General features: G+C 40.0%; 1 protein-coding gene across 2 annotated transcripts in view; it reads right to left on the bottom strand.

Moving 5' to 3' along the window:
• The window catches only part of AGBL4 (ATP/GTP binding protein like 4), a 1,514,939-nt gene extending 1,502,226 nt beyond the window's left edge, over positions 1–12,713 (bottom strand). For both annotated transcript variants that reach the window (XM_033226452.1, XM_033226454.1), the window contains exon 1: positions 12,522–12,713. In XM_033226452.1, the coding sequence (XP_033082343.1) occupies positions 12,522–12,555 (34 nt within the window). In that variant the 5' untranslated portion in view covers positions 12,556–12,713. The remainder of the gene's footprint in view (positions 1–12,521) is intronic.
• Between the last annotated feature and the right edge of the window lie 590 nt (positions 12,714–13,303).

Raw genomic sequence — 13,303 nt, 5'->3', positions numbered from 1 at the left:
TCGTGATAGCCTAATAGGGTGACTATAGTCAAAAATAACTTAATTATACATTTTAAAATAATTTAGAGTGTAATTAGATTGTTTGTAACTCAAAGGATAAATGCTTGAGAGGATGGATACCCCATTCTCCTTGATGTGCTTGTTTCATATCTCATGCCTATATCAAAACATCACATGTAACCTAATAAATATATACACCTACTGCATAGTCACAATTTTTTAATTTTTAATAAATAAATAAGAAAAAATTTTAAATTAGCAATATAAGAACATTCAGCTTGCTAGGACAGCAACAAAAGTAATTTATCTATCCTCCTGATAATACTTAATCCTGTTTTTGAAAACCAGTCAAAACTCTTAAGCTTTCAAAATATGTATACGTTCAAAGAAGACCACAATAGGATAAGGATGCTTTTGTCACCCTAAAAGCAAGAAGCTCATTCCCAGAGCTTTTTAAGTGTATAATGTGTTTTCAAGGGTGAGTTGGCAACTTTTGATAACCTAAATGTGAAACTGCATTAAAATTAGATATCTGAAGAAAATTATACTTTATCAGGATACATGTAAAATTTTCTGAGAACAACTTTTTTGCCAACTTGAAACCACCTGGATAGTAAGGATGTACAAATAATACAGGAAAAAAACATGTCTTCGTTTGTTTCCACCAAAAAGTAATTTGACACTGGAATCATAATTTGGTTCAGTAGTTACAACACCCATTATCTCAGAATATAACCACTTCCAATTTCCATTAAAAATACATACAGTACTTCAGTTGTCTATTAAGTTCCTTAATTGAAGAAATTCAATCGAATTAAAGATACACTGATCTAGTCAAAATGTAAAATCTCCCAGAAATAGAAAAGCTCTAATCAGTACAACACAACCCAAAATTAGTCCCAAACTAGCAAATGTTAATTTAAAGGAAGAAACATTCCTCTTTCTTAGGGCTTTGTTAAATCAGGTTATAGGAATTAATAAAAAGAGTAAATGAGATCATGAGTCCCTCCTCAAAATATAGGGGTAAGTTTCTTTCGTGAAGCTGAGTCCTAGACCATGCGTAGTTTCTATTACATTGAAGCAAAAGAATCAGTCTCATCAGAGAAAAGAATAAAAAATTACCCACCACTTTTATTAAATCATTTGGTTTTCGTCCAGCTGTATAATATGTATGATGCAAATTAAAGACCCCACAATTTGATAAACCTAAACTGAGATAAAAGCTTTTTAGTCTTTTATAGGAAAGTTTAAAACATTTACAATTGTTAGTAGGCTGTAAAAAGTTTACTAGCATTTCCTATAATCACTGCTATTCTTGTAGTGGTACATCATTGGTAATGACACTACTAAGATGAGAAGTTACAGTATTACAGCTTAGGAATATATTTCCAATTTTTATTAAAATTATTAAGTTCTTCCTATATGTTTATGACACAGGGACTGATGTTCCATCCAAATACATTTATAAAATTGTTTTCTTAAAGCACCTGGGGTAGTTACATGACAGGAGAAGATCTTTAAAGAAATATAAAGCTGTATGTCTAATAGAATGAAAGGCACCAATTAATCCAATTACTTAGTGAAAACAGTTTCTCCTATACCATATGCATTACATATACCTCACAACCCTATTGAATAAAGGACTAGTATCTCCATTTTAAAGATGAAAACTGGGTTAGAGTAACCACTATTACACATTAATTGGTAGAGTTGAATGTTTTAAATCTTATCTTTGTAATTTCAAAATCCATGCCTTATTTATGTCATGCTGTCAACAGAGACAGATACATCCACATGAGGTTTTAAAGGCGGGGCGTGGTGGCGCACACATGTAATCCCAACACTTTGGGAGGCTGAGGAGGGCAGATCACGGGGTCAAAAGATCAAGACCATTATAGCCAGCATGGTGAAACCCTGTCTCTACTGAAAATACAAAAATTAGCTGGGCGTGGTGGCACGCACCCGTAGTCCCAGCTAGTTAGGAGGCTGAGGTAGGAGAATTGCTTGGACCCAGGAGGTGGAGGTTGCAGTGAGCCAAGATCACACCATTGCACTCCAGCCTGGCCGAGTAGGACTCTGTCTCAAAAATAAATAAATAAATAAACAATTTAGCGGCCAGCATTTGCTTTGAACCTGCTCTAATACAAATGTTATTAGATCAATCCTTTTCACCAAAGTATTCCTACTTTCAAGATCAGTTTCCTAAATAGACCTCATAACTAATGAACAGAGGATTTGGTTGTTTTTTTTTTTTTTTTTTTTTTTTGAGATGGAGTCTTGCTCTGTGCAATGGCGTAATCTTGGCTCACTGCAACCTCCACCTCCCAGGCTCAAGCAATTCTCCTGCCTCAACCTCCTGAGTAGCCGGGACTACAGGTGCACACCAACACGCCCAGCTACTTTTTGTACTTCTAGTAGAGATGGGGATTCACCATGTTGGCCAGGCTGGTCTTGAACTCCTGACCTCAGGTGATCCACCCACCTTGGCCTCCCAAAGTGCTGGGGTAGGCGTCAGCTACCATGCCTGGCCCAGAGGATTTCTTAATTTGAGCTTCAGGATTTCATACCTTGAAATCATTTCAAATTTTTGTGTGCTTGTACATAGTGTGCATTTCCATGAGGAAGAATTCATTGGTTTTTATCAGTTAATCAAGGGAATCTATGACTCCAGAAATGTCTAAGAATCTGAGGAGAAAGGAAGAAATATAGTCTTTAGCTCTGTTAATAGGTGTGCAATTTTAACAACATTCTAAGGGAGCATTATTCTCTCACCTCCACAACTTTGTGATACACATGTTGCTTTCTCTGCCCTTCATTCCTTCTCTCCACATTTCTGCCTACCACCTCCACTGGGCTAATTCCTTCTCATCATTCAAGACGCAATTAATTTGTCCCTTATTCTAATCTAAGACACCTTCCTGAACTACTACCACTACCCCCAGGCTGTCAGGGAACCATTCTCTGGCCTCAGAATTCTGGGTACAACTCTATGTTGCCTGAATGATAATTTTCTAGCTCTATTTCTCCTCCACTAGGATAGGAGCTCCTTGAAGGCAAGGACTTTTTCTAATACATCTGTGAATTTTCAGAGTTTAGCACAATTCTTGGTGCATAGAAGGTATTTAATATAGTTTTGAATGAACGAGTAATTTTATAAACAAATAAAAACCCTGTGAAACAGAGTGAGACCTTGCCTCTACAAAATGTTAAAAAATTAGCTGTGTGTGGTGGCATGTGCCTGTAGTTCCAGCCAGTTGGGAGGCTGAGATGAGACAATCACTTGAGCTGGGAAATCAAGGCTGCAGTGAGCCATGATCATTCCACAGCATTGCAGCCTGGATGACAGTGTATCTCAAAACATAAATATACCCAAAGCAATCCTAAGCAAAAAAAAAAACAAAGCCAGAGGCATCACATTACCTGACTTCAAACTGTACTACAACACTACAGTGACTAAAACAGCATGGTACTGGTACAAAACCAGACACATAGACTCATGGAACAGAATAGAGGAAGCAGAAATAAATCTGCACACCTACAACTATCTGGTCTTTGCCAAAGTAGACAAAAACAAGCAATAGGGAAATGACCCCCTATTCAATAAACAGTGCTGCGATAACTGGCTAGTCACATGCAGAAGATTGAAACATATACAAAAATCAACTCAAGACGGATTAATGACCTAAATGTAAAACCTAAAACTATAAAAACCCTAAAGAAAACCTAGGAAATACCATTCTCAACATAAGCCCTGGCAAAGATTTGATGATGAAGACATGAAAAGCAATTGCAACAAAAACAAAAATTGACAAGTGTGACCTAATTAAACTAAAAAGCTTTTGCACAGAAAAAGAAACTATCAACAGAGTAATCAGACAACCTACAGAATGGGAGAAAATTTTTGCAAACTATGCATTCAACTAAGGTCTAATATCCAGAATCTATACGGAACTTAAACAAATTAACAGCCTGGGTGTGGTGGCTCACGCCTGTAATCCTAGCATTTTGGGAGGCCAAGGTGGGCAGATCACCTAAGGTCAGGAGTTCCAGACCAGCCTGGCCAACATGGCAAAACCTGTCTCTACTAAAAAACACAAAAATTAGCCAGGTATGGTGGTATGCGCTTGTAATCCCAGCTACTCAGGAGGCAGAGACAGGACAATCACTTGAACCCAGGAGGCAGAGGTTGCAGTGAGCCAAGATTTGGCCACTGTACTCCATCTTAGGCGACAGAGTGTGACTTTGTCTCAAAACATAATAATAAATAAAAATAAAAATAACAAAAAGCGGGCAAAGGAGATGAACAGGCACTTCTCAAAAGACATACATGTGGCCAACAAGCATATGAAAAAATGTTCAACACACACATACATGAGGCCAACAAGCATATAATAAATGCTCAATATCACTAATCATTGGAGAAATGCAAATCAAAACCACAGTGAAATACCATTTCACACCAGTCAGAATGACTATTACTAAAAAGTCAAAAAACAACAGATGCTGGAGAAGCTGCAGAGAAAGGGGAACACATACACATTGCTAATAGGAATCTAAATTAGTTCAGCTGCTGTAGAAAGCACTTTGGAGATTTCTCAAAGAACTTACAACAGAACTACCATTTGATCCAGGAATCCCACTACTGAGTATATACCCAAACAAATATAAATTGTTCTACCATAAACACACATGCACACATACGTTCATCACCACATTATTCACAATAGCAAAGACATGTAATCAACCCAAAGCCCATCAACAGTGGACAGGAAAAAGAAAATGTGACATATATATATTCCCTGCTCTACAGAAGCCATCACCAAATATTTCCTTACACAAGCAACCGCATCTATAATTCTCATGATAGCTATCCTTTCCAATAACCTGTCTTCTGGACAATGAACAATAATAAATACTATTAATCAATTTTCATCCTTAATAACGGCCCTAGTAATAAAACTAGGAATAGCCTCCTTTCACTCCTGAGTCCCAGAGGGGACCCAAGGAACCTCTCTAATATCTGGCATACTTCTCCTTACATGACAAAAACTAGCCCCTATCTCGATTATATTTCAAATTTTCCCATCAATAAACACGAACATCCTCCTATCACAATCCTATCCATTATAGCGGGCGGTTGAGGAGGACTCAATGCAACACAACTGCGAAAATCCTAGCCTACTCCTCAATTATTATATACATATATACCACAGAATACTATGCACAAAAAAGCCATATAAAGGAATAAGATCATGTCCTTTGCAGCAATGTGGGTGGAGCTGGAGGCCATTATAATAACGGAAGTAATGCAGGAACAGAAAACCAAGTACCACATGTTCTCACTCATAAGTGGAAGCTAAACACTAATTACACATGGAGACAAAGAAGGGAACGATAGACATCAAGAACTGCTTCAGGGTGGAGAGCGGCAGGAGGGTAAGGATTGAAAAATCACCTATCAAGGCCGGGCGCGGTGGCTCACGCCTGTAATCCCAGCACTTTGGGAGGCCGAGGCGGGCGGATTACGAGGTCAGGAGATCGAGACCATCCTGGCTAACACGGTGAAACCCCGTTTCTACTAAAAATACAAAAAATTAGCCGGGAGTGGTGGTGCGTGCCTGTAGTCCCAGCTACTCAGGAGGCTGAGGCAGGAGAATGGCATGAACCCAGGAGGCAGAGCTTGCAGTGAGCCGAGATGGTGCCACTGCTCTCTAGCCTGGGCGACAAAGCGAGACTCTGTCTCAAAAAAAAAAAAAAGAAAAAGAAAAATCACCTATTGGATACTATGCTTATTACCTGGGTGATGAAATAACCTGTACACCAAACCCCACAACATGCAATTTATCCATATAACAAACCTGTGTATGTACCCCCTGAACCTAAAATAAAAGTTGAAATGGAAAAAAAAATGAAAATACATACATACATAAATACATAAATAAAATAACACAGCCCATACATAGTAATTTCTTCTACAAAGCCACGACACAGAGATTCACCTATTACTCCTGAAAGAAAGACAAGCAAACTATAATTATTGGCAGGTTGTTTTTGATGTTCCCTTCCCCAAGAGATTTATTTCTACAACATTTTTCAAAATCTTTATTTAGGAATTTACAATCTTATATAAGAGTTTTCAATCCTATATAAAATTTTAGAAGTCCTTTTGTGTTTCATTGTTTTGTTTTCCTTCAGGTGACATGAAAGTACACTTTTTTCCAAGTCTGTTTAGAGACTCAAAAGTACACAACCAATAGTTCTTAAATATATATGACCAATAAAAACATCTTCCTTTGGAGTTTAAAAAAACAGAAATTTCTTTTATGGATCCCATTAAATAAATGAGGAATATAAAAAGCAAAGATTAGCATATTCCCATATGGTGAACACTATCAATGAATTACTGCAAGCTTTTAAACTTGCAATAATTTTTATAATCAGAAACATCAAATTCATCTAAGAATGAAATTTTTCCTAAATCTATATTAAAATTAATACTCCATTGCTGAAATTTAACAACTAATAAAAATACTCTGAAATTCACATAAAACTGTGCTATTCTTAAATGACTCAAAGACAAAGCTGTGATTTTGTTTAGAATATGTATGCAAAATATTCACATCCTCTGACTTTCTTAATATATATAGATCTTTACTATCTTTCATTGAAAGTGACACTGAGCCACGATGCTGAAACTGAAGCAAATTACAACATTCATAGATCTCAGAAATACAGACATTATCAAAGAGCCTTAGAAGAAACAAGCACATAAACTTTCTGTCAAAAAAGTGTTTTCTGTTCCAATACTATTGAGATCTTAATATTAAGTTAAAGCTCACTTATAATATAGAAAATCTAAAAGTGACAAAAATATTTTAAACTTTTGAAAATATTTCCAAAAATGAATAAAATTATGTAAGTCCACATTGCCTTTTCCAAAATCACCAAATATCTAACTTTGGCACCAAAACTAATTTGATAGCAAAACGCAACCCAAATTTATGTGACTCTGTTTATAATTTTTATTCACTTACTGTGAATGTGATATTGATGTGTTTGATTACACCGTACTATCTCATACCCCATTGGGGGTATTATGTAATCGACAGTACATATGCAGTATTGCCTTTCCATAATAAAAAGAAATTTGAGTTCTGAAATATATTTGTATCCAAACCTGCCAGATAAGGGACTGCAGACCTGAATTTCCTCTTCTTTTAAAGGTGATTTTCTACTATGCCTTTAGGAAAAAAAAATTATCTTTCTCTCTCTCTTTCTCTCTCTCTCTCTCTCTCTCACACACACACACACACACACACATATACACACACCAATTAAGATATCATTTCTTTGGGAGTGTAAGACATTGTATACTTTCCATAACTTATCTCTAATTCTCACCTTAAAAGTAGCTGTTATCATCCCCAGTTAAAAAATACAGAAACTGGCCAGGCGCGGTGGCTCAAGCCTGTAATCCCAGCACTTTGGGAGGCCGAGACGGGCGGATCACGAGGTCAGGAGATCGAGACCATCCTGGCTAACACGGTGAAACCCCGTCTCTACTAAAAAAATACAAAAATCTAGCCGGGCGAGGTGGCGGGCGCCTGTAGTCCCAGCTACTCGGGAGGCTGAGGCAGGAGAATGGCGTAAACCCGGGAGGCGGAGCTTGCAGTGAGCTGAGATCCGGCCACTGCACTCCAGTCCGGGAGAGCGAGACTCCGTCTCAAAAAAAAAAAAAAAAAATACAGAAACTAAATGCAAAAAACTAGCCGGGCGAGGTGGCGGGCGCCTGTACTCCCAGCTACTCCGGAGACTGAGGCAGGAGAATGGCGGGAACCCGGGAGGCGGAGCTTGCAGTGAGCCGAGATCCGGCCACTGCACTCCAGCCTGGGCGACAGAGCGAGACTCCGCCTCAAAAAAAAAAAAATACAGAAACTAAAACAAAAAAGGCTTAACTACTACTTTCTCCAACCACTAACACAAGCTATCAAACAATATTCTCATTTCTAAGGCTTTTTACAATTTCAACATTCTGCCCATAATTGGTTTCAGATTCATATAGAACTGCTTTTTGAAATAGACCCATTTATTTCACAGAGAGTGATTAAGGTCTATTTTAACAGACTGCATCATTTAAAAAAATGTTTGTCTACCAGGGCCTCCACAAAATAACTTGACAAAATAGAAAAACAAATTATTTTACCAGGTAATTAAAATAAAAGCTTTTTTTAATAATAGCTGCAACAGAGGGAGAAGAAGCTAAGTAAAAGAAGCAAGTGCAATCTTGCATGAGACTAATACTCCAACATGTAACTAATTGTAAGGTTTTCTTTTTTATTAGTATTGATAATCAAATTTATAGGGAAAAAGAAAACTCCTGACATTTGTGTCCCCATTTTAAAGCACAAGATTTAAAAGAAGAAACTTCCTTTTGTAAATCTGACCCTCTTACAGAGCCATCTACATGCTCTGTAAAAAGCTTGGATATAAAAAATTTCAAATGTATTGCATATACTTTACATATAAAACCATGCTTAAGATATCTTAAGTGTCCCTTCATTCCTCCAAGAAATTCCTCTAAATCTACCTCACACAGAGATCGGTCCTATGATACATAGTTCAGGTAACAATTCTACATTCTCCAAAACTTAATGTCTGTCTTTCTTCTGATAGCAAAGCAGTGAAAAACCAATGAAGAAAAAATAGAATTTCTTATATTCATCATTGTATGTTTATATAATTGCTTTTATATGTAAAGTATATGCAATAAATTTGAATTTTTTATATTCAAGCTTCAAGTGAACTAAGAGGACATAACATTTATCGGACACTTCGAGTATATGATATCTAATATTCACAATTATCCTGCAAATATCATCCCCATTTTACAAATGAGGAAACTGAAGATCAGAAAACTTGAGTCCAAGGTCCACACATAATAAGTCACAGAAGTAGGGTTTATAAAAAGATCTGAGCCCATTTCTTTCCATTTCACCTTGTTAGAATATGCTTAGTTTAGAATATTTCCTGTAAGGCAGGAATTATCATCATGGCTATGATTTCTTCAGAAAGTGGTATGTTGTAATACAAACACAAAGCCAAATAATGAATCTGGATAATATTCAAATTGTCAAAAAAACTAATCTTCCACTAATTATTTGCAGATCTTAATTATGTTGTCAACTTCTCTGTGCCAAAACTTCTCCACATATAAAACACAGAGAAAACCTTAGAGAGTTGTTATGAGACTGAAGTAAAATGTATAAAGCACTTAGTACAATGCATGGTACCAAACAAACACTTCATAAATGTTGACTATTTCAAGTGAGATAAGAAATTACAAGATGGCCATATTTTGTATCAGGGGACTCCAGCCAGCAATAGCTGCACACCTAATCTAAAACCAGTCAATCCTGACACTGGACAGTGATTTAGTGGTAAAAGACAAGGAGGGTCAATAAAATTCTCTCTCTCAGAAATGTGAAGTAAACAAAGACTGAGGCATTTATTCACCTAAATGACCTGTCTTTTTACTATCATCAGTTTTCTACCGTCAACGTTACCAATGACCTCTCTGTTGCTAAATCTAGTTTTTTAGCCTTCATTTTGTATTGCTTGGCAGTATTCAGTCCACTGAGTATTCCGTTTCTCTTGAAACATTCCTTTGGTTGTGCTCTAATCTCTCCAGTTGAACCTTCTCAGTCTCTTTGGGAGGCGTTGAAATATTGCAGCTACGCAACACTTCATCCCAGGCCTCTTCTCCCTCTAGGCAATTTCATCCACACCCATGGCTTGAGTAATTATTTCTATGTCAAAATAATTATCTCTATGCCAGTTTCTACTTTTCTTGTAAATTCAACCAGCTTGTCAATCTCTCTACTTATTTGGATGTCCTAAAGATACTTCAATCTCCACATAGTCTAAAATCAAATTCATGATCTTTCCTCTCACACCTACCCAAAGCCCCTTCCAATGCTCCCTATCCCAGTAATGGCACCACTAACTATCCAGTTGCACAAATTAGAAAATGAGAAGTAGTCTTTGATACTTCCTTCTCCATCATCCTCATATTTCACTAAGTCCTATTAATTTTAGCTCCTAAGTATTTCTCAATTCCTTCTCTTCATCTCCACTGCTACCTTCCAAGGTCTCTTTGTATGCACTCTTGTATCCTCTGTACTCTCCTCACTGTAGCTGGTGAAGAGTATATCCTATATCTACTTTTGTATCCTCTGTACTCTCCACATTGTAGCCAGAGGTGTTTTTTAATTATTCTAATCATGGCACGCTTCCATTTAAAAGCCTTCGATGGCTTCCCATTATTCTTAAGATTTCTGACCCAAATTCATATCATAGTCTAGAAAATACTGGAAGATCTGGCTTCAGCATATCTCTTCTCTCTTCCCATTGCCCCACATGTACCCACACTTGTCTCCTTTCAGTTCCTTAAACACAGTATAACATGTTTCCACCAGTCTTGGGTTTTTTTGTTGTTGTTGTTTTGTTTTGTTTTCTGAGACGGAGTCTCACTCTCTCATCCACTCTGGAGTGCAGTGGCACGATCTTGGCTCACTGCAACCTCTGCCTCCCAGGTTCAAGCGATTCTCCTGCCTCAGCCTCCCAAGTAGCTGGAACTACAGGCGTGTACCACCACACCCGGCTAATTTTTTGTATTTTTAGTAGAGACAGGGTTTCACCATGTGAGCCAGGATGGTCTTGATCTCCTGACCTTGTGATCCACCCACCTCGGCCTCCTAAACTGCTACGATTACAGGTGTAGTGAGCCACCACGCCCGGCCCTGTCTTGGGTTCTTTGCACATGGTTTTCCTGCTGCCTGGACTACTCTTTGCCCTTTTTTTCAATTATCCAATCCCCATCATATGTCAGCTAAAATATCACTTACAGACAATATTAGTAATTCAGTTATTCATTTAAGAAATATTTATAGAGAACATACTAAACACTTAATTCTAGACATGTGGTATTGATAAAACAATGCCCTTGTAGAGCTTACATTGTAGTGGAAGGAGACAGGAAATAAGTAATACAAGCAAGTAAATTAAATAGTATGTTCAAAGGCAATAAATGCTATGAGAAAAAAAGGAAAAGAACAAAGTAAGCTAATCCAAAGCAGGGAAATTCCAGTGCCTAACTTATTGCCTGGCATATACTTAGCACTCAATAATATTTGTTGAGTGGATGAATGAATAAAGGAATGAGCATGTTCAAGTTATGAGGGAGGTAAAACTATAAAATGAGTATAGGAGCTACTCAATAAAACAGAGATGCCATGAAAGAAAGGGAAATAATGAAGGTCTTGAGAGATAATGGTTCCCTGAACCATTTCTGAGGGTGTCATCGTTTTCAGTTCCATTGTCTGGTGTGTGTATGTACCATAACCACACACACACACACACACACACACACACACACTAGGACCGAAGTAATTCAAGTGGATCACTCTTGTAATGATAATACCTGATCAGGACACATATACAAGGTTATGTATACCACTGCCAATACCCATCACACACATATCCCCAAAGCCACTGCTTTTCTATCCACACACCCATGTCATTCCATAACATCCAGTTCTTCAGTGGTCAGCCTCATTTAGAGTCAAACTGCCTCCTATATACCCAAAACTGTAAAAGCCTTTGCTTTCTTCTATGACCCTGTGAGACACTTAAAGTCAGTATCTCACAAAGCCCAGCCATATGCACAAGAGGTCCCCTCAGGAAGAGGATCCTGGGTCAGTCTCCCTGTCCCTTAAAGGCTATCTTCCACCCACAGAAGTGTGGACATGCACTCCTTTGATTCTGAATGACCTTCAAGATCACTGAACCCACATACTCTCACACTCAGGCTCCAGCCTCCTTTGCTAGGCTCCTAAAGGACTGGGGCTCTGGGTATCCCCTCAAGGCCTCTTGTCTTTTTAAGGACCCATACAAGGATTATTTGCATAAATTTCTCTGTGACCAGGGGTGACCCTGAGGACACCGCACATCCCCAAACACAAATACTCTAACTCTCCTTTCCATGGCACTGTCTGATATTAAAGTAACACACCTTCCACGTATACCTCCCTCTTTAGAGTCAGAGCCTCCTACTCCCACCCCTAGCCCAAATCATGCCCCTTTAGGGATCTCTCCCATGCTCCCATAGGGCTGTGTACACCCTTTCCATGGCACAGCCTAGCCCTAGGATTAGCCTTCACCACAGGTGATCCCAGATTAGGGTCCTGTGTCTTCCCTCGGGTCCCAGCCCCTTCCGGTCCATGCTCTCTCAGAAGCGTGCACACTCCCCCACACTCCCCTCCACCACCCTGACTTTGAGGTCCCTGACCGCCATTCAGAGGGGTACACGCCACCCTTGACCCCTGACCCTGAGGTCATAACCCACCGCGCAAATATACAGGGGCGCCTCCTCAGGAGTAGGACCATGCCCGAGTCCCCTCTTCCCTGAGATCCAGGACAGCCTGGCCGCCTCAGCCTTCCCCAGATCGACCGCCCCCACAGACCTGCCTCAGGCGCCGTCTGGCTCCCCTCCGCCATTTTTGTTGTCCCTCAGTCTCCGAGCCCACGCGAAGACCGCAGGGCAGTAGGGAGCGGGTGGTGGGATCAGTGGGCTGACAGGAGCTCCCTCAGGAAGACGCGGCACGACGGTTGCCAGGGCAACGGGCGGCCGGCGCGCGGGCGGCCGGCGCGCGGCTGAGGGCGGGAGGGACGCCTGGGAGGAGCGTGCGTCCAAGGCCCCGCCCCCGCGGCGCGAGCCGGGGCCTTAGCCGGGACCGGGCCTTAGCCGGGATCAGGGCTCCGCGGCGCTGCTCCTTCGCAACCCAGCCACCGCACCGTGGCAAGTGAGCAGGCTCCGCCACCCCTAGAGCGCAGGGGCCAGGTCTGTAAGGATGGCACTTTCCTTCCGGCGACCGGGGTCCTCGTACTGACCGCCCGGACTAGCTAAACTGGCTTTTCTGTGGTTAGTGCTCAACTTTGGGGACTTGGGACAGGTTTCTTGATTTCCCAAAGCTTCTTCCCTTGGCTTGCCTGGGTTACTTGTCTTCAACTGAAATGCACTGAAAACCAACTGTGTGCCCACCCCAGCCCAAACACACAGAGGCCCAAAGGGTCCTGGCTCCTTGCCCCTCCGCGACAGCAGCAACCCTCAACAGAAAAGACTTATCCTTTTGCTGATGTATTTTTCAGTAAAGAGTAAAGATGCTCTTTCCCACCTTTCAGTAGTGACACGCCATTGTCTTCTAAGACCAAACTAGAACATTACCTCTCCGAACCAGCTCTGGCC

The sequence above is a fragment of the Trachypithecus francoisi genome, unplaced genomic scaffold (genome assembly GCF_009764315.1).
Source record: "Trachypithecus francoisi isolate TF-2019V2 unplaced genomic scaffold, Tfra_2.0 Lachesis_group12, whole genome shotgun sequence".
Lineage (NCBI taxonomy): Eukaryota > Metazoa > Chordata > Mammalia > Primates > Cercopithecidae > Trachypithecus > Trachypithecus francoisi.
The sequence above is the reverse complement of the archived record's forward strand: the minus strand, read 5'-3'. Positions and strand labels throughout refer to the sequence as shown.